This window comes from Oikopleura dioica, chromosome XSR, assembly GCF_907165135.1.
Source record: "Oikopleura dioica chromosome XSR, OKI2018_I68_1.0, whole genome shotgun sequence".
NCBI lineage: Eukaryota > Metazoa > Chordata > Appendicularia > Copelata > Oikopleuridae > Oikopleura > Oikopleura dioica.
The window spans coordinates 4933862-4958805 of NC_137294.1; the positions used below are offsets into that span (position 1 = coordinate 4933862).

Sequence of the window (24944 nt, forward strand, 5' to 3'; positions counted from 1 at the left end):
CCAGCACTGGCCGAGAATGCCACGCATTTCCGATTTCAGGGAATCTAACCAGCCACAAGCGCCCGTGTCACGCTAGAATTGTCCCTTCTCAAGCCGCTAAAAATCGTCGAGCTCCTTCTAAGTGGATGTGAAAAAAAGCTGGCGAGTAGTGCGGCAGAACGTCACGGTCATGTTATTAGCACGTTTTAAAACGACGCAGCTGCTTTTGCGTTATGTTCTCTATACAGGTACATTTAGAGAGCGTACTTGCCCTTCTGTAAGCACCCTTCTCAGTCTCTATTTCAACTTTAAACAAACGAGTTATTAACTTTCAAACTATTCCAAATGCAAATAAATTGCTTCTTTCAAATCTAAAAAAAAAACAGAATTTCAAAATTCTTCCGAAGAAACTTTGAAAATGTCGATGATTACACTGATGATGAGCAATTAGACAAGTGCCCGCAATCGCACTGGTCGCAGGATCGATTAAAAATGCATGTATCGTAATTATACTCCTAGCTAAATAATTATTACGAGACGAAAGACTGAACACCGTGTTTCCAGTTTGTTGGAGCTTTGTCATCGCACCCCGAAATAAACAGGCGAACAAGTATTCACACTCATTGATAATTATTATTACGCAGCTCTTAATTAGTTAAAATGCAATTCCACGCGCACCTATCATCTGCAGGTTCATAAAGAACTGCGGTGTAATATTTAAAAATCATTTGAAATGGTTATGTTGCGAAGCCGCTTTTGATTTAGGCTCTTTTGAACATGACTCAGGTTTTCTTCACAGGTTGCCGAGCCCCAACTTTGAATTTGCCTGTGATTGATAATGCCGCATTTTGTGTAAGAATGCAAACAAGGCAACAGACTGAGCATAATTGGTTGAACGAGCTTATAATTGTTCAATTAGAATTGCCTGTTGTTATCACTTTGGGAAATATTATAATTGCTCTTTGTGGTAGCATTAAAATAAAAGTGGAAATTATCAAATAAACGAGTGTTTAGGTCAATTAAATGCAGCTCAGACCGTTTTCTTATTACGTGTAAATAAAAGACAAGCGAGGTAGGCTACTAGGCGAGTATTTAGACTGCTGTTTTTAGTCAAGCCCTGGACAATTAAAGAGAGGAAATTGAAAATCGTTCCACGACGTTTATAAGAGTCCGTGGTCATGTTTTGGCTATTGAGAGTAAATACCGGACTGCTGGAAAAATGCACAAAGCCAACAATTTGCTTGTTTCTTTTTCCAAACTACCCATTAAATGGCGTTGGGCAACGGAATCAACACAAATATCCGCCGTGGACAAGTTAACGGTCAACCTCAAGCCATTGTCGTTTCTCTGCGAGTTCAGATTGGTACGGCTCCAAATTCAAGCTATCGTTATTCATTTTGAACTCGAAAGAAAAGTCCTCTTTAAAAGCAGTCAATTTTAGCTTTTTTGAAAGTCTCTTTTACGAAAATTACGCGCGCAAGAATAGCTTCGAAAATATAATCCCAAATTACGGAGGATACGTTCCCCGAACGACGGCAACTGTAGGAATAAGCTCATTAATTACAACAAGTTTCTCCTTAGTGATATTTTTGCTATACTAGTAGGTGGAATAGTGTGTTACATCATCTCTTATTAGTCTTTTTAAAACTGGCTTTTTTGGCAAAATATTTATTGAGCAACAACGCATTCGAAGATCTCCTTTCTGTTTTTTTTTTATTTTTGATTTTAATTAGATTTCAGAAGAATATAAAACAGGGAGAAATCGAATTGGGTAGAATCTAACGCACAGCTTCTTATTGAAAACGCACGTTATTCACGAAGGTAATGAGAAAAATATTCAGCCACGGGGAATTCGGACTGAAGAATTCCTTTGAAGATTCTACAGTGCGATTTGTACAAGTAATAGAACTGTATCTTAAGTGTCCTTTAGAAGAGAAAGAAGCGATGGTTCTTGAATTCCAGGATGTATTGCCGAGCGATTAAACACTGAAAGTAGAAGTGACTATCCACCATTCTGTTTTCTCCCGTGGTCATTAGAGAGATGCCTTTATTTTCCTTTACAAAAAGAAAGATTAGTGTTAGGATTAACCAACAACCCTAACCTCAACCCTTACTCATTTTTATGAAGCCCGACAGTGCAATTTTTACCTGTAGAAAAGTTTGAATCAGCATTCCAACAAAGACAGATCCCGTGTCAAAGCTTGAGAAGACTTCTTTTTTTCCGGGGATGGGAGATAGTTCCTCTTGAGTTTGCGGCAATTCTTTTTACTTGTAGTAATTTGTCAAACTATAAAAATTGAATTTAAAGAAGGCGTTTAGGTTCATTTAGGAGCTACACACTTAGACTCGCAAAGAATAATCTACCGTAGTTTTTTTTTAATACGGAGAGTTTCTTGGATGAAAGAAACGGGCGAAAATGAAATGTGTGATTAACCGCTGCTCGCGAAGGGTCAACGATCTACTCCGAATATCTAAGTATCGTGTCTTTTGCAGGAACGGCCTCAATTTGAGCACGTTTTTGGCTGGCCATTACTTGCATTCAAAAACTAGTTACTTCCTCGTCAAAGGGAGCAGAATCATTATTTTTTCTTAAAAAATATTCATGAACTTTTAACTTTATTTTCAGAAGAGTCGAGAAATTATCAGTTTAGCTATGTCTTCTTCAGGTCCTAAGTTATAAATTTTCAAGAGAAACGAATTCGAAATAATCAAGAGCTAATAAGATGCCCGATCGGAGTGATGATAGAAATTGTATGTTGAGAACTTTCTCAACACAGTAGTAAATCGGGCATTCTATTTCGAATAGACTATTTGAAAGTTAATTTCGGATACTAATGCGCAACACTATCACAACGTGGCTGTCATAGTGCTCGAGTCAATTAATAATAACTGTTTTCATCCCTTTGCCTATCGAACGCGCGTATTTGGCTCTTCCCTCTTTGTTGGATTAGACTGTAAGCCACACAAAACGGAACTCAAAAGTTGTTTCATATCTTAGATCATAAGTTTGAAAATCAATTTTGCCCGATTTCTGCCGAAAAAGAATAATATTAAAAAGAATAGAAGTGAAAGTATGTTAGAAGGCTGTAGCAGATTCTAATCCTTAGCGATTATGTTGGCGATGAGGAAGATTATGGTCACCAGGGCGGAAATCGACTGAATAGAGTGGAGCCCTCGTTCAATCTGCGGTGAGCGGCAGCACGGCCCGTTGTATATTCCCAGAAGAAGAATAAAACTTGCAAAAGCTGATTTTAGAAAACTCACTAGGATTCAAGCGGCCGCGGCGCTACTTGTTAACGTGGTTCGTTATCGATGCTTGATTTGATTATCTGATGAGTTGGGTAAAAAGATCTCCTACTGTGAGGCAAAGTACAGCGACCTCAGTTGGTGGAAATTTTCATTATAACGGGCTCGGTGTTTCTTCCCCTACTCATTCTTCTTTTCAAAATGAAACTTCATCTTCAATGGCTCTTTCATTCGTTCAGACGCGAATATGAAGTCAGAAATTTAATCTGTTACTGATTAAATAAAATTATATACAAAATAAATCTAGTTGGACTAGTATGTTCGAATTAAAAAGTTCGCGAGCTGTTTATAGCGCGCAGCACAAAACATATCTATCTAGCAAAAGTCTTATATAAATCGCATTGTGGGTGAAAATATTGAAGTCAACTTTAACCCGTGAATTGCAAAAAGCAGGGAGTATGGGACTTCGTCATTTTATAACGAAATAAGACCGCTTGGAGTTTGGAATGAAAACTAAGTCTAGATGGAAATGTTGGCAAAATCGACTCCGCCCGATCGACCAGGAGCCCTTATCTAATTAAGGGTGACTCATAATCCGCCCTTAAAAACTGTCATTTCTGTCATTCTTAAAATTCTTCTAAAAGAAAAAGAAAAGATATCAATTCCAAGCATGTGCCAGAGCGCTGCCTGTTTCCGCGAAATTCATCTGTCAATTATGGAAGCCGAAGTCAACGAGAAAGAGTTCCACTTATGCGAGGCCATTCCACAGCTCATCAGATATCGTCAAACCGCGTGCTATTTTGATCATGACATTCTGCTTAGTGAAGCACGTGATGCTTACATGCCGACAGTAATTATGCCATTTTCAATTTTAAATTTTCAAAACAGCTAATCAGCATTTGAGCGGTTCATTATTAGGGTGATTTTATGATTTCATTAATAATCACTAATTAGTCTAAATTTGCGATTAATATTAAACTTGAGAATGTTAATCGCTCCTTTGGAATGATAGTACCTTGCTACTATCATTATGTGGAGCTCAAATTAACTAGCAAGACAAAATCGTAATTCGAAGTCTAATAAATTATCACTAATAATACACTTCCTTTGTAGGTCGAGCTAGCGAGAAATAATGGTATTGACAAGAAAAATATTGAATTGGTTGATCAGAAGGAGTTTTGAAAATAAGCGACACGACAGATCAAAATTTCCGTCAATGATTTGAGTTGATTAACCTATCAGCCACTTCTTTGACGCAAAAAAAGCGCTGCCGAGTGCGATTTCCGGCGAATGTTACGAGTGCGTAAATTCAGACTGTCAGTGGCTGACGCAATTAAAAGGAGAAAGTTCAGCTCTCGGCCCTTGATGCGAATAAAACGATCTTTCGAAACGGGCTTTTCCACACATTTTTTTCGTTCACAGTTTCCATTTTGCGCCCTCGACCTCGGCCTGGCAGGTGAACGTGCGTAATTACAAAGTAAAAAAGTCCCTTTCCTGCGAGTAGAATAATCCAACCGTCCAGCCGCTCGTGAAGATTTCCGCCGTACTGTGTTTCTCCACTAGCAACCTTTTTTTTCAGTTGACAAAAGTGCTAATACGAGTGTCAATTGTCAAAAACGCAGAGCAGAAAGTTTGAAATTTTAAGGAATTGAATACTCTTTTTCTGAAAAATGTTGAAGTTGAGAGAGTCAAAAGAAGACAAAGAAGCTAGAATGAAGAGCGAAATCGACAAAATGAATCGCGAAATAGCTCAATTGAAGATGCACAATGATTTGAAAGCATCCGGCCTGGAAAAGTATAAAAAAGGAATCGACAGAATGCACGGTGTTTTGGCTGAACATGATCAGGAAAAGAGCTAAATTTCTTTCCTCGAATTTCTGGCTCTAAAAAAAAAGCTATTCAAATGAAAACTCAAAAGAAGGAAAAAAAGCTCTTACTAAAGGAATATCAAATTCTTGAGCAGCACATAGACAAAGCTGCCGACAAAGGGGGCGAAAAACTCGGTGCAAACTCGTCAAAGTCGATTCTAGCGCCAGAAGTAGTGCGCTATCCGAGAGTGAAAGAAGACGAGCCAAAGACAAAAATCAAGCTTCGACTTGTCAGTGGCGAAACTAAGGTGCTAGAAGTGAACACAGCGGATAAAGTCGAAATCGTCAGGAAATTTATGGCTCAATTTTGTGCAGGGGAGTTTTTGATGATGTCAGGAAATGGATTGTACGCTTTCGTTTTTTTAATGGTTCGTTCTTAATCTGGATCGGGACTAGCATCTGCTGATATCCCGCTGAAACGGTCACTCTTGCGTGCCCTCATGCGACAAGTAGTCATATAAAAGCGCAGGAAATTTAAGTTTCACAAAAAATATTCGGAATAAAATGTAGCTTTTATATTTTCATTTTCTCATTCTTCAATATCAAACTAAAATAAAAACTAAGCAAACTCTGGACTAAAAATTTCATGAGAGAATGAATTGAAAATAGTGGAATTAGAAAGCAATTAAGTTCGTATTTATACAATCCATTTAATCAGGCTTCCCGATGCGCCCGCTGGATGCCTCTCAAACCATTTCTGAAGCGAGGCTAATTAACGGAAGCGTTGTCCAAAAACTTCAATAATAAAAGTTGTGTTTCGACTGCAAACGAGCATCTAACGTAGCGCTGTTTTTGACTCAACAATTGCTTTCGATTTCAACTGCTCCCTGTAGTCCAGAAAGATGCCGACCATCCACATCAGTACATACAGTGTGGCGATGCTCTGTCCAAGCATCAGCAGAATAAAGTCTGAAAGAAAAGAATTCTTCTTTATTTTCTTAGTTTTTTTATAATAATAAGCGTTTTTTTTCTAAAAAAACGGATGTCATTAATAAATGGGTTCCTTTATGAAGTCCCCATCAAAAGTGATTTCTGATGAATATATGGAGACATCCTAGGCAAAGTTTCCTCCTAAATCTGTACCCTCTATTTTTATTATAATTTATAGAATATCTAACTTACAGAGTGAATATTTGCATTCTTCTCTAAGCGTCATCCTTTCAAAAACTTCCGATATTGCCTCGAAAATAAGAAAAAAAAGAAAGTCCTAAATTCTATAATCTCATGATGCACAAAAGCAAATATAACCTCTATAAAATGGGAATAGCTCAAATATAAAAATCGCCCAGTCCTAGTTTCTTCGTAGGCAGTCCCTAGCGATACCGTTTTGAAGAAGAGGATGCGTCTTCTATAAAAAGACGGAAAAGTTCATTAGAAATAAATAAAACTCGTGTGCTCTTTATTTTGCAGTATATTTGGGATTGAAACACCCCGAGAGCTCGCGGAATATTTAATTTTATTTTTGAAAACGTAATCTCCCATTTGCGCCCAAAACATTAAAGACGGAAAAAGGGGGATACCGCTGTTTTCGGATGCTGAGTGATATTTATTTTTAACTTCGTAAGAGAAGACTGGACAGTAAAGCCCGCCATATCCGCCCGGTACCGCCTTAATCATTTACAGTAGAATCTCTGTACGCGAAATTGCGAAATTAATTTGGTGAAAGCTCGCGGCTGGGCTTGGCAACCTGTGAAGTAAACCTGAGTCAGGTTTCGAAAGATCCAGTGGCTTTTGATCTTTCAGACCCTGCCTCAAGTTTTCTACATGGCTTGCCGAGCTGAGTCCTAGAGAGACTTTGTTATTTAACGAAATAAGTCGATTGTTTTCGACTTTTTCCAAGAAATGGAAAAAATTCTCTAGAACTTTTGTTGATATCAGGGCTGAAGAGCTCATTCAATCAGATTCGAGTCCGAACTTTTTCGGTCCGCAAAAGATCCAAAAAAAGTAAGTTTCAATACTCTTATAATCGCAGTGCCTGTAATTCTGCTTTTAGTCGTCGAAGAATCTTCAATACCAGAAAGAATCGGAAAGCCCGATTCTTCTGTCGGATCTACTGAGCTTCTGAAACACTTCTGACCAGCCAGCAACTTCGGAAAACGAAGTCGTCCACGAACTGTTCTCCAAGCCTGAATAAAATCAATTTTAACTAAATTTTAATAAATGTGTCGTTTACTTGAGAAACATGCGGTCGTTTTGAGTGCTAGAAGTAGCTTTAGAATTAAGTAGTGAGGCGTGACGTAGATGGGAAAGTATCGGGGGTGTCTGTAGTCTTGGCCCGTTTTTCTTAGGTTTTCTACACAGGTTGTCGGGTTTTCATGGCTTTTGAGGTTACTTCAGATTTTTCAAAAAATAGCAAGGTCGTCTAGACAATGTTTCTTGAGCTCATCTGTTGTTGTGAGGGCGTTATTTGCATTTCTTTGCTCACTCTCCGAAAATAATGAACTCTCAAAAATCAGCACGAATAAAATGAATTTTAATCCCATCCTTTGCGATGCTTCAGGTTCGCTGAGGCTGAGCTTGAGCTGAAGCAACCTACATAATGTAGAAAATCTAAGTCGTGGTTAGAAAGATCTTCGATCGAAGTTAAGAGCGTTACTCAGGGTTAGGGCTACACGTGGGTTACTTCCAGCCCTTTTTTTGGTGTTTTTTGAGTTCGGAAGGGGTTCGCGCGAACGCAGAACCCCACTATCAGAAATTGTGACGGACACTCCACCGATTTGGCAAAGAGATACAGGTCAGCCGCGCCGGTGTGCAATGGTACGGCCTCGCCATAAGGGAACCCCCTACTTGATCGAGGTTACCCTCCGCCCAGGTAAGTATGCGTTGCTCGGGGCGCGCTGAATATCGGTACTCGACGGGCCAACGCGCGCTTATGGTTTCTACATGGGGCGCTTCAGCCAATCAAATCGATCACACTCCAGCTGGGGAGATGAAATAAGTTATTTCAAATAACGAAGTTGCTCATTAACATTTACTAGAAATGGTAAGGTTGTAATTTGTCTTTTAATCGTGAACGAGCAAGTATCGTAGTCAACGATTAGCGATAAGCAAGGATTACTCTAGAATTTAAGAAAAAAAAACGCATTTACGTTCTACTTCTATTCTTGCAAAAAACCAAAAGATTCGCTGCGAACAGGATTCGAACCTGCGCGGGGAGACCCCAAGAGATTTCTAATCTCTCGCCTTAACCACTCGGCCATCGCAGCTTGGAAGCAACCCCCGAAATTGCAAATATAATCTACCGGTTGTTGGGCACTAGAAAGAACTGAAACTGAAAAGACTACAGCAAGTTTTATACACAGGTTGCCGAGGCTTAGACTACAGACACCTCAGATACTTCCCCGCCGACGCCTCATTGATCAATTCTAAAGCTAAATCTAGGCTACTACTTGAAGTTCTAGCACTAAAATCGACCGCAAGTTTCTCAAATAAACGACACATTCAGTTAAATTCGATTAAGATTGATTTTATTCAGGCTTGAAGAACAGTTCGTTTACGACTTCGTTTTTCGAAGTTGCTGGCTGGTCAGAAGTGTTTCAGAAGCTCAGTAGATCCGACAGAAGAATCGGGCTTTCCGATTCTTTCTGGTATTGAAGATTCTTCGACGACTAAAAGTAGAATTACACCCACTGCGATTATAAGAGTATTGAAACTTACTTTTTTTGGATCTTTCGCGGACCGGAAAAGTTCGGACTCGAATCTGGTTGAATGAGCTCTTCAACCCCTGATATCAACAAAAGTTCTAGAGAATTTTTCCATTCCTTGGAAAAAGTCGAAAACAATCGACTTTTCTTGATTCGAAACGAGAATCGAGAAATCTTTCTTTTGATAAAAATGGGTTACCTGAAGAAATGGTTCATTCTAAATTCTAAGTCTAAATTCTGTCTAAGTTTTGGAAGGGGAAACAAAGTCAGGCCGGTGTCAGACTCGACCCCGGCCTCGTGAATGCATTCGCAGTCGGCGAGAACTTCTAACGCACTTATCACATTACAACGTGCAGAATTCTTCGATTTTCAAACTTCAAACTTTGAAGAATACTTTTTCTTCGATTACAAATTTCTAATGGAAAGCGGCTTAGCGAATTATGATGTGGCCCGTTTATGCTCTCGACCGCTGCGATCTAATATCATGCCTCTTGAAAAATTAACGCCGTCATCACGTTTTTCGCGATCTTGACTTGTTTACTTCTTGAATATACTAACTGTTATCCCTGTATTACAGGAATGAACCGAGTCTGATGAAAATTTGCCTTTCACCTTCAGTATAATCATAACCTTCTAGGCTCGGCAACCTGTGTTGCAAACCTGAGTCAGGGCTCTGAAAAAACTCTCAAGAAAAATAATGAAGGAAATCTAAATATAAAAAGTTATATTTCAGTTTCAGTAATGAAGATCAGCATTTTCTTTGATCCAGGCGTTAATTTCCGGGTCCGAATTCCGCGACCAGCAAGCTAGAATTTCATTAATTCTAGTTCTTGTTCAATTAGAGCAATAAATGATTAACTAGTATCCAGCAAGACTTTGTTGACGATAAACTAGCCTCTATCAAATTAGAGAATAATTGACTGGGTTTCGTCTTGCGACGTATTTTTGCTCCAAATCTACTTCTTCTGGATAACAAGAATCTAATCGATTGAATGGCAGTAAACTAGTTAAAAGCAGATGTGCGATTAATATTTTCGTCGACATTGTTTTCAAGGGTATTTTACCAAAGTAAAATCGCAAAATTGACAAGATATTTCTGAAGATTTTTATCTTTAGATTCTTAAGTTTAGAATGATAATTTTGCTAACCCTCTTTTTATGTCTAGACTGATTTCGCAAGCTTCACTGACCTGGCCACTCGTGGCTGCAAGCTGCGTCTCCCCACGAAGTATTACCGACGAGTCTTAGTTCTCCGTTTAGCTCAACCACGAGCGGTCCTCCCGAGTCGCCGTTACAGCTCATCATTCGGCTATGAGCTGGCTGAGCCGGAACTCGATCTTTTCCGGAATGGAAAATTAAATTAAGTCGGAGCCCATTTTGCCGCAAACGGCTTATCCCTTTCCCGGGCCACCTTCAAGAGGTAACATTTTAATCAGTCACACTCCGACCTAAAGCGCAGGGGTTGCTTGGCTTGATCCAACTCATTTCGGGAACAGGGCTCTCAGCAAACTCGGATCCAACACGAAGTTGGAACTGCGGCCCGTCAGCAGTCTTTATCCGGGTTCAATTTTGTCAGCTAATTGCCTCTTCGTCAAGCCCCTAAATAACGAAACAGTCCGCAATCTTATCTTTGTAGACCGTTTAGAAAATTTTTATTTCTCATCCTTATCAGCTGTTTCTTCATTCTTCACTGGAATCTTCACGAGCTGAGGATCATTCCAAGCTCCGTGAAAAAGGTTTTAATCCTCTATTACGACCCAAAGGATGATCGCAGTACTTTTTGCCACGTAAATGCTGAGTACTACGTAATAACGCTAAACTTTAAAAAATGAGCTACGCGAAGAGCAGGTGCGCTGCAACCAGAATTTTCAGTTGCAAGCGAAATTTCTAAAATTCTTGTACAAGTTTCAACTTCTGCGCAAAGTAACTCTTTCTTTTCTGAATAAAATTGAAGCCCGTCCCCAAGTCCAAGTGACACCACCGCAGTTTTCATAATTCAAGGCCGCTCTTTGAGCATCTTCAAGATCGTCGAAGTCGATTTGATCCCAAGAAAGATCGGGGTATCCTTTCAAATAGGCGTAGTCTTTCTTTTCCCAGCCTTCCAGAGGTGTGCACAATTCAGGCCTTTTATCCTGGGTCTCTTTCGCTGCTTTTTATACGAAAAGTAACTTAATTGGTACGGAAGCGGATAAAATTGGACCCGTTGTCAAGCATCCTGTTCTCCCGGGACTCCAATAGCGCACTGCTGTCTTGAGCCACCGGCGTAGGGTCCCCACCACTTCTTACACTCCCGGATGGTGATGGCTAAATGCAATTGATGGGTTGCGGATTGAGAGAGCTAATGCCGGAAAGAGGCGATCCTCGAAACGTGCTCAGCGGGTGTCGTCCTTCTAACGCCCCTCAACCGAGTCTAAAGTAGTTCTACCTTTGTAGTATCCGTACTGGAGCGGCTCCACCCGGGCTGTTGAATTTTGAGCGATTCACTTAGGAACACTATTCATTCGCCCTGTGTCATGCGTACTTTCCAGATAAATCACCATAAAAATGGTTTTTAAGGAGCTCGACTACACTCCTCAAACAGAAGAGCGTTTTCGAAGGAAAGACTCGTATTATTTCTGGTCAAAAAGAAGCCACATCGTTTTAATGACTACTATGATTATGTTTTAGATTTTTTTTATAAAAAATTCAACGTGAGTTAATGATAACTCGCAGATTTGACAGCCTGTCCTTTCCGTCGTAGCCGCCGGGGTTGGTCCTTCCGAATCCAGTTTCGAACATAGTGGTGCCCATCGGAAACTCGTGCTCCATTGGGTCCATCAATTTAATTGGGGCTACAGCGCTCGGAAAAGAGACCAGGTCGATTTGAGTCTTTGCGCGGAGGATTCCAAAGTCGTAGTCCAAGTAGTCGGCTCCCCAGTTGGGGTGGCTGAGGAATTGATCCGACATCACGTAATAAAATGGACGATCGTCTCGTAAACTGCCAAAGACCATTCGGACATCGTTCTAAGTTTTTTATGACTCATCGCCGGGTTGTATTATAATATGGCCTTCTGTGGATTCTAAAGTTGATGAATGGAACTTACTCGAATATTGCAATGCGCTGCAGACATCACATACTTGTGACGATTCTTTCTTACTTTACATAATAATTATTTTCTTCTCAATTCGAAAAGGAGCGCATGGGAATCTTAGCTGGCCTCGGATTTCCAAAATAGTTTTTATCAAAAACTAGTTTGGGAAACGTGTTGCAAGCACTTCCCTATCTCACGCCGCCGCCTAAGTGGAAATGTTTAATAGCGATTTTTATTCAACTATCAAAAAATGCTCCTTATCTTTTAGGATGAAGCCGCGGAGGATAGCGGGTCTACAGATATTGTTCATTTTTAAATGACCGATAATTGAAATACTCACAGAGACTTTGCAAATTATCGACAGATAAATCGGGCTAATTATGGTCTTATTGAGGCATTTTCTAGTCTAAGAAATGAATGAAAAATCGCTCCTTATCGCTGAGAATAGATCCTCCACAGAACTTGCCCCCACCGGGGTATTGGAGCGAAACCATGTAAGGTGCACTTTCGGTCTTCAGTACATCATTCCCTTCGATAATTTTGACGGAGCGCGCGGCGGCACATGAGTAGGCTTGTAAGATGAAAATTCGGCCCACTTTTCTAACTTAGTTTAGGGGTCGGATGACACAGTTTTAGAAAGCCCAGAAGCTAAGCTTTCATTTGGGCACCATATCAAGTGGTCTGGGTCATGCCCCCAAGGCAATTCATTGGACCGGAAGTTCCGAAATCGGCACAAGAACTCTTCAATAGAATTTTCGAGTACCGGTAGTCACTCGAAATGGCTCGATAGTAGGCGCGTTAGAAAGCCCAGCGTCTGATCTTTCTAAAAAGCCAATAAAAATACTGCTGCTCTGCCACCTAGTGGCCACTAGAGGCGCTAAAATAGTGAAATTTGAGGATATTTAGGAAGGAAGGACAATAATCTACGTCTCAACCGGACGGTTTGATGACCGTTGAACGTCATGCCAAGGCTAAGAAGTCATTATTCAAAAATAGAGGCCTGAAATTTCGACCGAATGAGCAACTTCTAGTGCAAAAAATTCCCTTTCTGGGGCAGAATTCGAGTTTCTAGCGCCCCTAGTGGCCGCTAGGTGGGAGAGCAGCTAGATTTTATTGATGGTTAAGAAAGCTCAGACGCATGGCTTTCTAACGCGCCTACTCTCGAGCTATTTCGAGTGACTACCGGCACTCAAAAAATAGATTGAAGAGTTCTAGTGCCGATTTCGGAACTTCCGGTGCCATGAATTGCCTTGCGGGTATGACCCAGACCCCCCGATATTAGACTCAAATGAAAGCTCAGCTTCTGGGATTTCCAAATATGTGTCATATGACCCCTCAACTAAGCTAGAAAAATTGGCCAAATTTTCATCTTATAAGCCTACACATGAGGCTAGTCCAAGCGCAAACTTCATCTCTGAGAGTCGTGGCGTCAAATTCAGAAGGATTCATTTCTCTGGCAGCTCCCGCCGGAACAGCCCTTGCGTTCCCACCACTGTGGCCAAAGTGAAGTCGAAGAAAGTTCAGTTTTCTTCAAAATTACTCATCAATGCGCACGTAAGTTAAGTAATATTGGTTGTTTTTCTTACTCTCGCGCTGTGTCCTCCGAATTTTTTGTCTTGGAATCGTAGGGTGTCAAGATCTTACTGCACAAACGCTGTGGACATTCTAACCTCACTGCTGAGTAGAACTCTAGCACTTCCTCTTCATCTCACCATAACTCCTCGTCGCCTGCAAACATAATTCAAGTTGCTAGTTTTAACTCTCGATTGCGCCGAAGCCGCAAGCGTACCCGAACGTGCTGATAAAATCAAGCTGAATTCATCTCTTTTTCGAAAAGCGTTGAAAATTTTTGTTTTCCCAGATTGAGACCAATTGCGTTATCGTTCCTTTTGGAAGGATTCTAGGCCACCGAGTTAGTCGTTTGACGCTGACTAGCGGTTTTAGAGCAACTCTCCGATCAATTAACTCCGGAAAACGATGCACCAATTTAAAAGTATAATCGGATAGATAGTTTAGAAAACTAACAGCTTCAGCAGAAACAAATCACTAGAAGCGAACAGTCTTTGTTGGAAGAGAAGAGTTACGCGTCTTCTTGTAAGAATGAGTTCATTTCATTTTGAGAAAGAATTCCGAGTGGCGACAATTTGCAATAAGGCAAAAAGGTTTAGAACGTGTTCCTCGCCGTGTTGGAATGTGGAAGGGACAGACTCAATGGACCGTCTCGGCGGCTTAGAGTAATAGCCAACATTGTCGAGCATTCTTGAACACTTTTAGAGCTCACAGGCTTTTATTGTAACATCTTGCGCCGTGGATAGCATTCGGCCAGATGAGTACGACTACGAATATATAAGCAAAGAAAACACGTGGTCCCCGAAGTTGTCTGGAGTGGCGAAAAGCACCCGGAAATTGGCCCTCGTGTGAGGATTCTTGAATTTTGAGACCGAAACTGACGCTTCGGAGAAACAAATCCGGCCCAGCTTTTTCTCGTTAAGACATTCGAAATTCCACAATTTCGGGGAGTCGCATTCTTCGCCCAAATAACCTATTTAGTAATCACCAACACTTAAACTCCCTAAACCACTGTACTTGCTTTGACGACACAGCTGAAGCTCGATCTATTTATTTATTTCTACTTGATAGAGCATGAAGAAATTTTGCGCGCTTGAGAGCAACGACCCGAAAAATCACTATAAAATATGCTAACGAAGCGATTTCTGCATTAAAAATGAGACAACAGCCGTTAGAATTGAATCAATTTAGCAGCTTTCTATAATGTTAGTTCGAAAATGAATAAAAATGTAATACAAAAAATTTTGTTGCAATTATTCAGTTTAGAGAAGTCAATAACAATCATAAAACAGTCGAGAATTTATAGCGTTTTGGGTGTAGCCGCCCCGTGTTTTCGACCCTCCATCATCGTGAACTTTGAAGGTGTTGATCTAAAGCCATTATTTAAGCGATCGCCCGTCTAGTCAAAAATAAGCTCAGAACAATCGCTTTTTCTAGCCATGCCTGTCTTTGAAATCAAGCTGAAAATGCTCAAGGAAATGTACCACATTTCTCTCAACAGTGAAGAACACCCCATGAAATTCCGGTAATTGTAAAACTAGGAAGGAAGCGCGTCTGCAACGATTTCTTCGGGAGACATGTTTTTCACATTTTTCGGTTGGACGAACTATAGATACTCAAAATATACAGACAAGAAAATAGAATTATGAACAGTGTTTATAGAAAAGAAACGAGAGTTCGTCCAATTAAATCAGATGAGAAACTCAGATCGCTAGTGGTTCAGCGATTAGTTCTTTTCCGAAAATAGGGATACATGTATGTGAATTTCCACCCTACTATAGTATCAAAACTTCCGTTCAATAATCAGTCTTCAAAACTTACGAGCCAGCCAATGAGAGATCCGGACTTGAACAGCGCCATCTATTGAGAAATACTAAAAAGTTGTTTTTAGCGAGGCAATCGAAGCGGCTACTTGCATGGCTCCTTCTTCCCAAAGAATAAAATGTAAAGGAAAGATCATCCCTGCCGACCTCGAGAACTGGGACGACTACAAGGACATCCTTGCGGACGGTCTCCTCATGATGATCATGATGTGAGAGAGGCTTCTTCTCCCTTTGCATTCTTTTTCGACTTTTTTAATTCTGAATTACTACCTGTCACAAACCAAATAAACCGTTCTCATTCAACCCCTCCTCTTCTAACTTCTTTGTCAATCCAAGATCTGCAGCGAGGAGGACAGAGCACTTAGGTAACAGCGGATGGGAATTTCCTAAATGGCGGTTGAAGAGCTACTTAGACGAATAGAGAGCGAAGATGTTCACCACGTGCCGTTGTTCGGTATCTGCGGAATTGTTGAATGATGGGTTGTTGGGCTCGCTGCTCTTTCCGGCTGCCTCGCCCGGAAATGCTCTCACTATGTCTCCACGTGCCTCTCTGACATTCCTGCTTTCTCTTTCCACCTGCTGGAGCATCCCTCCCTAGCGCGCGCGATTTAACATTTCTTCAGCGTCAGTCTGACGCAGATAATACTTTAAATGTCGCCCCCGCTAGCAGCACAAATACAGTAAGACGCAACATCGCACCACCACGTTCACCTAACAGCTGCAAGTCCTAGCAACTTCAGGTTCTAAATTCGAATGGGCTCCTGCATTCCAAGTGCGTCCAAACGCCACTTTCTTCTAGTTGCATTACTTAACAGTAATGTCTCTTCAGGGGTTATTCGAAACTACAGAAAAGTGAGTTGCGTCAGCGAGTTTGTTTTTCTTTTTTAACCTGTTTAACCCGCGAAGAGTTAAAGTCGAGTTTAGCGCCTCGAGTGCGGCCAGTTCCAGAAAGAGAGACACGTTTATCCCGCTTCTTATAAGTCATTTAATTCCGAGCCAGCGCCTTGATTTCTGATTTCTAAGAAGAGTTCTGCCAAAATATACCGCGCTCGTCAAGTGCCACTTTCATAAGTAGCGTTCCTTTCAATTTACAGAAATAATTTTGGAGTAAGACTTATTTCAAAAGACTTTTTTTATTAATTCAACGACTCTGGCTTGATTTCTTCTTTGATTCCCGAGCATCGTGGTTTAGTTTTCGTTTCGACGACGAGCTTGAGCTATTAGGAGTAGAATGGCGTTTAGGTGATTGCGCTTCGACTAATGCCATGCTTATTCAAGAGTAGAGAGATAATAATTACTTATTATCGCCGATGAATGGTCTGAATCCTTCCTCGTGGAGGCACCAAAAGCTCCCAGGTTTGTTTCGCCTTCGCCAGCCGGATGTGATCGTGTTGGATCTATTGGCGCTCTTGCTGCATGTGACCGTATTAGTCGGTTAAAATATAATGGCAAAGTATTTGGAGTTTGACCTTATTTTAACCGTATCAGAATTTTCCGCAGAACTTGGGCGTAAGCTCGGATCGTTAAAGTCGACATATTGATTCACTTTTATTTTGTACTTTCTCTCGATCTCATCGACCATAATAGTTCTTGTTGTTTGATTCTCCTTCTTGATGACCTCTTGCTTCTCGAGTGAGTTTTTTAGCACTTTCATTTTTAGCTGCAAGGTTTCGATTTTGTCCTGCACCGCTGTCATTTCTTCGATGAGTTCTTCATGTCTGATAGACTCAATCTTTTCTGAGCTTTCTCCGCTAATTTGTAAGGAATTTGATAATTTTTAAAAGCATTCCTGAGACTCTGCGACAAATTTTCGTAGTTGGAGAATTTCTCGTTTGAATTCTCTTTCTCGCGTTCTCTGATCTTTTTCTTTCATTACACTGGCTGTAGTATTCTTGTAACAAGAATTTCTTGTTGCTTTTGACTATTTTTCTTCAAAAATTGCTTGTAAAATAATTGATCAATAGATCAAGCCTTTGTTAGTTGAGAAGCAAAAATTGATTTTGAAACCGCTATCTTATATTATGTGAGTCATGTATCCGTGCTTCGATCGTACTTCACCCCCTGCTGTTCACTTTGGCAAAATCGAGCTCTACTTCACAGATGCAGTTTGTGTTTCTTCAGCGCTTCAAGAATTCTGCTTCCTTTAAACGGGAACTTCCTGTATTCGGATGGAAAGGATCGGCCCTGTTGCAAGGGTAGCTTTACCGGGGTAGTTACCAATTCCCGAAGAGCTATCGTTATGTGTATATTAAAGGAAGCGAAATGCACACCAAAAGCTGCCGAATTGAGCCTCTTCGTTTGCGGTGCGGTGAGCGGGATTTTGGAATCTCTGGCGGAAATTATACCTCCTCAAAATTACGCAAGTGTCGTGGGCCTTCTCTTGGATGAGCGCCCTCCAAATCTGTAATTTTCATTTTTCCGAAAATCAACAGCTACTGTTTTTCCTCATCTTTCGAATTCAAGTAAACCAGAACGATTGCTTGAGCGAATCCTCGGCTAAATTTTGAATTCAGAGCTGGGGTCGCGTAAGAACAGCTCCGTCTAACTCGTTCTAGTTTTCCTCGCGATCCTCGAAGAAACCATCTTTGCGGTGAATCGTCGCATCGAGGTCGATAAGCGTAAGAGCGGCACTCTGCATTCTGCAACAAGAAGAGCGATTAACTCGAATCTACTGGGCAGTAAACTGCAAGTTTCTAAGAAAAATCAATGGAGTAGCATCATCAACTTTGTTCTGAACGGTTGTAATTTGCATCACCTGCCTCGCCGAAAAACAGACGAGATGCGGTTTTCGGACAGCTTCGCGACAATGTACCCAGAAATAAATAAGCCCCGAAAAAATGCCTATCAACAACGAATGGTCAAACCAAGTTACCGTTTTTTTTTTGCCAGTAAGAATCGCTCACTGATCATCAATAGTCGCTCACAAGAGATCTAAGATGAAGGAGAAAATATTCGGGAGAAGATCATTGATCGTAGATTCGCTGATTCACGATTCAAAAGAAAGAGAAAAGCCGGCGGCTCTTCCTTAACCTTTACGAACATTTTATTCGGAAGGCGGCTTTTCGGAACATGCAGCGAATAATCTTCTAAGACCAGATTCTACTTTTGTCATAACTTTGACTTTTAGAAATAACAAGAAGCGAAGGGAAAAGTCATGAGATGCGCTCTGGGATAAAAACCTCATGAATCTGGATTTAAAAGCGAGAAACTAAGTTAGGAACAAGTTTTCACAGGCACAAGGAATTGACAATTGTAGTCTTTTACAATCAAGGATCAGCGGCCGACGAGGTAGGTAAGTTTTGTTCGTTTATCAGAGTTCGATATTGTGGGTTAAAAGGACGATTTCTAGGCCAGAGTCTCTCAGTGCTGGGCTTATCTCATTCAATTATCTATATTTACAGGGCTTGAAACAAGCTAAGAGCTGAGAAATACTCAGACCAAAAACAAATGCTGAAGTGAGCTTCAGGTTCAGCCATAATTGGCTTTTAGTCAGTAATCATACTAATCCAGCTTATTCATTTTTTATTACTTATTCACGCATTTCAACTTCAGTTATAAAACAAGACAGAAGCGATGTTTTGAATTTTCTCCATTGACGGGATTTTCTAGACCCCGATTTGACCAAAACAGCAGATTTTTTCAAAAAGTCACATTTGCGAGAAAACAGCTAAGAGAAACGGCGAATTTGGAATCATGGCGCTGATCAAAAGCGTCCTCGACTGTCGCTTCAACTCAAAAACCTGGTGGAAGTGGTTTTGCGTAAGTGACAGAGCGCCAGTCTCGTTAAACCGACCTGGAAGATTTCTCTGATCTGAATTTTAGATGCCGGTTTGCGTCCGATCCTGCCTCATCTCAAAACGACTCAATTCTGCCAGGAAAGGGAGAAAAAAACTCAACTGAACTGCGGAGCAGCTTTTTTGAATAACTTTAGTATTTATTATTTTACTTTAAAAGTCAAATTGAAGAATTTTTGTTTATTTCCCTGGAAGTCACTTGTTCTATCTAATGTGCCCGATTCTTTTTGTTCTCGTTCTCGGGATCGTTTCCCTGATGATGTTGGTAAGTTCATAAATTCAGAATTGGTCGTATTCAATAAGATTAGTTGTATAATGTTTTCTTTAGATTCTAGCCGACTTCATCTACGAGCAACACCCAAAAGACACTGTAAAATGGATCATTTGGGTCTGCATCATTCTAACGGCGCACTTTGTTTTCTGTTACTGGATCGCCCTGGTTCGACTTAGAAAAAGATTCGACAGCCGATTCAATGACCACGATAAATGCTGTTTCTCCACTTATATCGTGACAATTTTCTGCAATCAATGCTCCCAGGAACGGATAAATCGTAGCCATCCATAACAAAATAGGCAAACAAGCCATACCAATGATAATTTCAACCCTCCCTCCTTAGGAGATCTATGTCTCTTGAGCAGAGAACGAAAGATTTGATCCGTCAAAGACCGAGATGGGTTATCGTCTGGAAAGCCACTCAAGCGAGCTCGGAAGCATCGTCATCGTCTAAATATATCCACTTCTATTCACACAACCTATCTAACCCTTTTTTCATCAAATTCTGCCATACCAATAGTTCACTCTAATCCAAATAAAACGCTATACTTTTCAACTGAAGCGGGAGACAGGTGGGCAAACTCGCGTGGCTGCTACCTGTCAAGCGCAAATACTTCTACTCACTTTCGAAAAATGAAATTGTCGAGCATAATTCCGCAGATCACTTAACACCTTGCCGTGCAAATACTTGACGAAATAGAAACGCGCCCGTAAAATTTGGGTCGGTAATTGAGCCTCAGTTACTGTGGGAGAAAGTAAATGTAAGGTGAACATACGAGCTCGCGTTGAACATTGATTTTCATCTTCAGAAGACAAAGTGATTGGAATTTCTCTTCCGGAGAAACTTTTCAATAGGGCTTGGTTCAACTTATTAAGTTTCAGCGTGATTGATCAAGTTAAAAGTCCACGAAATTGAGCACATCATCTGTCATCTTAGCTTCTTCCAAATTCATGATACCAGAGACGAAGGCCTTTCCTTTTTTTTGCAAAAGCTATGTTTTCTTAATAGAAAGTTCGGCTGAGTTGGTCGGTAGAGCTTTCTAAGAATGAGCTGGAACAAGCAGTAAAGTGTCACTTGAAAACGCATAAATATGCACCGTCTGAGAATACAGCATTGCTAGGGGCCCCGCACGTCGCCCCAAATGTCACCATTCGCGAGTAAGGGAGGAGACTAATGTAATAGACATCGAAGGCGAGCAAAAGCAGAATATTCAGGGATTCTCATCGCTTTCAAGGTCTAAGAAATATTGCTTTATTGTAGTACTTTCGTCAAGGCCACTGATCGTTTCGAAAGTACAGTAAACCGTGTTTTAGAGTGCGGCTATATATTTTGGCCCTTGCGTCGCATGTTTCGCCGCCCGCTAATGATACGAATGAAGGACGTGTAAACTTCTCACCATAATTACACGATAATGTGGTCGGTCACCACAACTCTAAATAAAAAAACGAGGGTGAAAAAAAACAAATCTTGGAAAATCACGGCAACACTCTTTAGACGCCGTTTCTAAATAGGTGTTTAGACAAAAATTATTACGGATCTACATGTCCATTTTCAGGATTTTGTTTTGCTATGTTTTTCAAGACGGAGTTGAGTTTTTTAGCTTGTCGAAGAAATTGCAAAAACACAACAAACCCTCGGCGGCTCGGTTTTCAGAAGCGCCGTTATCGCCGCTGCATACTTTATTCCAACCCAGAGCTATTCAACTTTAGACGTGGCCTGTTTATTCCCACGGCCGCAGAAGATATTTCCTTTTTCTAACAACTATGCAAATATATTCAGAAATCACCTGTTTATCACTTAGCTTTTAGAACGCTGCGGGCAGCAGTCAACCCGAATAAACACCTAAAAATATTCTTAAAAAAGTGGGTCCCCATTTAACGGATAAATACCCCTTGAAAGTCCGCATTTTAAAGGATTAAGTATTTCGATCCGTTAAAATGGGGACTCCCCAGAAGTATTTACCCGTTAAAATGAAGACCCCCTTTTTATACGAGCTGCTAAAAATAATTTCACAAAGATTACGACTTATACTTCCGTAATGAGCTAACAGGTGTTTTTATACCAAAAAGAATCGGTAAACAAGTCAGTATACATTTTTGTAAAAGTCAACATTTCACCATTCGCGCAGGTGGTGGATGTTAGCGTTGGGGATTATCCGAAGGCGCAACTTTCGGAGTGCACAGCTGTTTGCTAAAATTGAAAAAGTAAAGTATCTTTTACCCCCTCTCTGTCCAAATTTATATCTTGGGAAAGTAACATCTTGAAAAACGGCGTAAAAAACGCAAAAATAAAATTTCGAATTTTTCAAGAAAAAAAAAATACAAATAACAAAAAATGAACATCGACAAGTGGGACGAATATGGACTAGAGTGCGATCAACATTTGTATCCCGAGCTAGGTAGGGTTAAAAACACGCGAAAGCGACATTTGTCCGGCAACAGGTTAGATTTTCTCAAAGGATGGCGACTTCCCATAACTGAAGATCATTTTTGATAATTCGTTTCGGTCGCTTCGGATGTGAAAATCATCATCTGAAAATTTTATTTTCTGAAGAAATCGATTAGCCGCTTCTAATAAAGGAAAACTTAACGCGGGAGCACACAAAATTTTTTTCCCGGTGAGCGCACGGCGCCCCTTTTTCGGGGCAAACCCCATTTAAACATTTTAGCGCAAAACCAGTAAATTCTTAGGTCAAAAAAAGTCTTCCACAAGACATAAAAGACACACTGTTGACAAAATTTAGCCCCAGTAAAGTGGGGTAACGAAAATTTTCGATGATGAAAACTTGAAAAAAATCTAGGATAAACGGGCTCTGCCCCGAAAAAGGGGCGCCGTGCGCTCGCGCGTTAAGCCGCGGAAAGCGCGGCTGTTCTTTGGTGTTTGCTCGAAGCCGCAAGTGGCCTCTCGATTTTCGAATAAAAAATGTTTGGTGATTATCTAACGGGAAATTTCTAAAAGGAAGAGCCCCTTAGGATGGCTTGATTGTTGCGTTAAATTGCGCGAAAGAGTTAAGGGTCGAACGGGCGCAGAGCGGCGGTCCCAAATCCGATCCAGCCAAAATCCGGACATTGGAAAATCCAGCGCAGCTCTTTATCAGCCGCGCTTATCAGTACACCCGCTGATTCACTGCTTTTCTTATCCGTTGTGTACCCAAACACTCAATCCGAAAGCCAGGGGCATCTCTCTCCAGTTTTTGGACGGCCAACACGTCACTGGGAAGAAAATTAAACTTCAAATCTTACACTATTGATATTTACGTATATGCGTTTATTCTTTAGTTGCTATAGCAAATAATACGTATGTGAGTACGTTCGATTAAATCTCTAATGCAAAATATTCGCGTGAGAAGGAAAAATGTTTTGCTCAAAAACAGGAATCAAAAAGGACTAATTTCTAACGACGTAAGATTGAAATTAACCGCAAGCTCTTTTTTGAAAATGAGCAGATGATGTTCAAATCAGGTTCAGGCGCATCTGCCCGGAATGGCTGCTGAGGTCGAAACAAATATTTAAAATCACATAGCTTTTTATAATTCGAATGCCTTTTCTTTTTAATTATTTTCTGAAGAAGTTTCATTCGATCACTTTAGTTATTTTTAAAAATGGAATTCGAGCTCTCCGAAATTTTGGAGATGAGAAATGAACTCTGATTAAATCTCATTTATTCTGAAAAATATGATGATGTTTGAAAACCTTTTGAAAAGGACAAAATTCAGCGTTAGCGAGAATAACAAAAGTCACCGAATAAATTGCCAAAAGACGAGATAAATCGCCAAAGAATAGTCACTTTTTCGAATTCGGCGAAAAGGAGGATTAGTTGAACTGTGTTTCGAGGAGCTAGATAATAATGATCTACGTACGCGGCATAATTGTTATTCAGGAGCCGCTTTCGATGTGGAACTTGCAGATTTGCTGCCCGTCCAAGCGCCATGCGGTGGCCCAGCCCAGCACCACCACCAGGCAGCGGGATTTAAACTTAGCTACTAGATCATCCTCTCCACTAGCACTTATGACCTAATTTAATTCCACCCTCTACGTCTTCCAACATGCTCATTTTCTAGCTTCACTCAGCGTTTTCAGCTTAACCCCTTTTTCCGAAAATTCCCGTCGAATTCAATTCAAACCACTGGTTGAGCCCAATAATCAATAAGCGAAAAATGTTGTCATTTTTTAGTTAATAGACATAGTTCAATTCAGTCGCCTCCAAACTTTCGAAAAAATATCTTTTTGTAAAGACGAAAGTTAAAGCCTAAAGGGCTCTCTTTTATTCTAGTTTTCTTTACAGTAATTGACAGAAAAAAACAGTAAATAAGAAGAAGGAGTTATGTCATCAGTTTTGGACTTAAATCGTGTCTGGAAGGTGAGCTGTTTAATCTCTAAGCCATCTGGATTGGGGCAGATTGGTAGGCTCGCCAGTAGAACGTTGTAATTGGAGCATAACTAGTTGTAGCCGTAGTCGTATTTTGAGTGTTAGAGCCAGGGCGGTCTAATTTGCATTCTTGTAAATAGTCTTTTTTCCGAAGACTATTCATTTATTCTTATAAGATTAATCTCGACGCGAGATTAGTCTGTTTGAATAAAAAAGATTAATTCGGGAAATTTTCGAAATAGTTCCGAGATTATTTCAAATAATCTTGAAACGCGCGCTGTGATTGGTGGACCAATGGCCGACGGCGCGAGAGAAAAATGAAAAAACATGCTTGGAGCGCAGCTTGAAATTTTGTCCGCGCCGCCTCGCACTGCTCACAGCTCGCCAGCGCCACCCAAATTTTTCCCCCGAGCCACGCGACCCTCGCTAAAAAGATTAATCTCGAAACTAGTCCAGTCTTGACTAATCTCAGAATCTTTTTCCAAAGAAGATTAATCTCGCAAATTTTCGAGATTATTTACAAGAATGCAAATTAGACCGCCCTGGTTAGAGCTTCGGCGTACGTGGAATGAAAACGCATTTAACGAAACAATCCAGACCACAACGATGTTACGCTCTGTTCACTCTCCCTTCTTACACAAACTTTACAAAAGCGAGTATTTACTTTTCTAAATGCTTAGATAAGCCGCACAATTACAGCTCTCATCCAGCCTTAAAACAACCTATCGAAGCATAAGAATTCAAAGACAAAGATCCCTTTCCGCGATTTTAGTAGCTTCCTCATTCATTTGAAGGTACTAACTCATTTTGATGCATTTTTGTAAAGCCTCGTTTTCGGAAAATCGGCTTTAAAATAGAACACGACCGTGTCATTTGTAAATGGAGAATTAAACCACAACCAGTATTGAAACAACCGGATGCTAAAGCTAATTTGTTAATAACTGGTCTGGCCTTCAAAAATGTAGGGACACGTAAACCGATCCCCATTGACAGTACGCCCAGTCAAAACTGCGGCAGACCTCGTTCAATCCTTCGCATCAGCTGCACCATCAACCGACGCACAACAGTCAGCGCATGTTCCAACAGGTACAATTTCCAAACTACGAAGATTTTTGACTTGGTTTATTTTCGAAATTTAGGATGCGTCGCCGCCGCCCCGCGAAGTCGACTCCTTGCGAGTTAATCAATTGTCGGATGAGCAGTACGATACGTTGGGGCGAAGTGATCCACTCCTCTTCGACAGGTGAGCGGCGCCTTAATTAAGGGCCGCAAACACGCTTTCTGCGTTATTATTAGCTTATTGTTTTG

At 40.7% G+C, this 24944-nt stretch overlaps 1 protein-coding gene, 1 long non-coding RNA gene and 2 other non-coding genes across 4 annotated transcripts; 1 reads left to right on the top strand and 3 right to left on the bottom strand.

The window, feature by feature from the left end:
• Positions 1 to 7750: 7750 nt before the first annotated feature.
• LOC145710674 (U1 spliceosomal RNA) lies at positions 7751 to 7913 on the bottom strand. Its single transcript, XR_014135059.1, has one exon. It is a non-coding gene; the product is annotated as a U1 spliceosomal RNA (small nuclear RNA).
• Positions 7914 to 8217: 304 nt separating this feature from the next.
• TRNAS-AGA (transfer RNA serine (anticodon AGA)) lies at positions 8218 to 8299 on the bottom strand. Its single transcript has one exon. It is a non-coding gene; the product is annotated as a tRNA-Ser (tRNA).
• A 1145-nt stretch (positions 8300 to 9444) lies between these two features.
• On the bottom strand, positions 9445 to 12368 carry LOC145707703 (chymotrypsin B-like). Its single transcript, XM_081785264.1, has 9 exons — positions 12239 to 12368; positions 11820 to 11852; positions 11464 to 11739; positions 11162 to 11186; positions 10944 to 11040; positions 10698 to 10860; positions 10185 to 10287; positions 9927 to 10073; positions 9445 to 9543 (listed from the first exon to the last, which is right to left on the bottom strand). The coding sequence occupies exons 1-9, from the start codon at positions 12299 to 12301 to the stop codon at positions 9473 to 9475; spliced, it is 978 nt and encodes a 325-aa protein (XP_081641390.1). The 5' UTR covers positions 12302 to 12368; the 3' UTR covers positions 9445 to 9472.
• A 2177-nt stretch (positions 12369 to 14545) lies between these two features.
• On the top strand, positions 14546 to 15502 carry LOC145706370 (uncharacterized). Its single transcript, XR_014134683.1, has 2 exons — positions 14546 to 14901; positions 15268 to 15502. It is a non-coding gene; the product is annotated as an uncharacterized LOC145706370 (long non-coding RNA).
• Positions 15503 to 24944: the final 9442 nt, after the last annotated feature.

Coding starts and splice junctions, on each gene's coding strand:
- LOC145707703 (XM_081785264.1), bottom strand. CDS start 12,301: ATGGTTTCGCTCCAATACCCCGGTGGGGGCAAGTTCTGTGGAGGATCT. Junction 11,853..12,238: donor GATCTATTCTCAGCGATAAG/GAGCGATTTTTC, acceptor AATCGTCACAAG/TATGTGATGTCTGCAGCGCA. Junction 9,544..9,926: donor TTGCAGCCACGAGTGGCCAG/GTCAGTGAAGCT, acceptor ATGAAATTCTAG/CTTGCTGGTCGCGGAATTCG.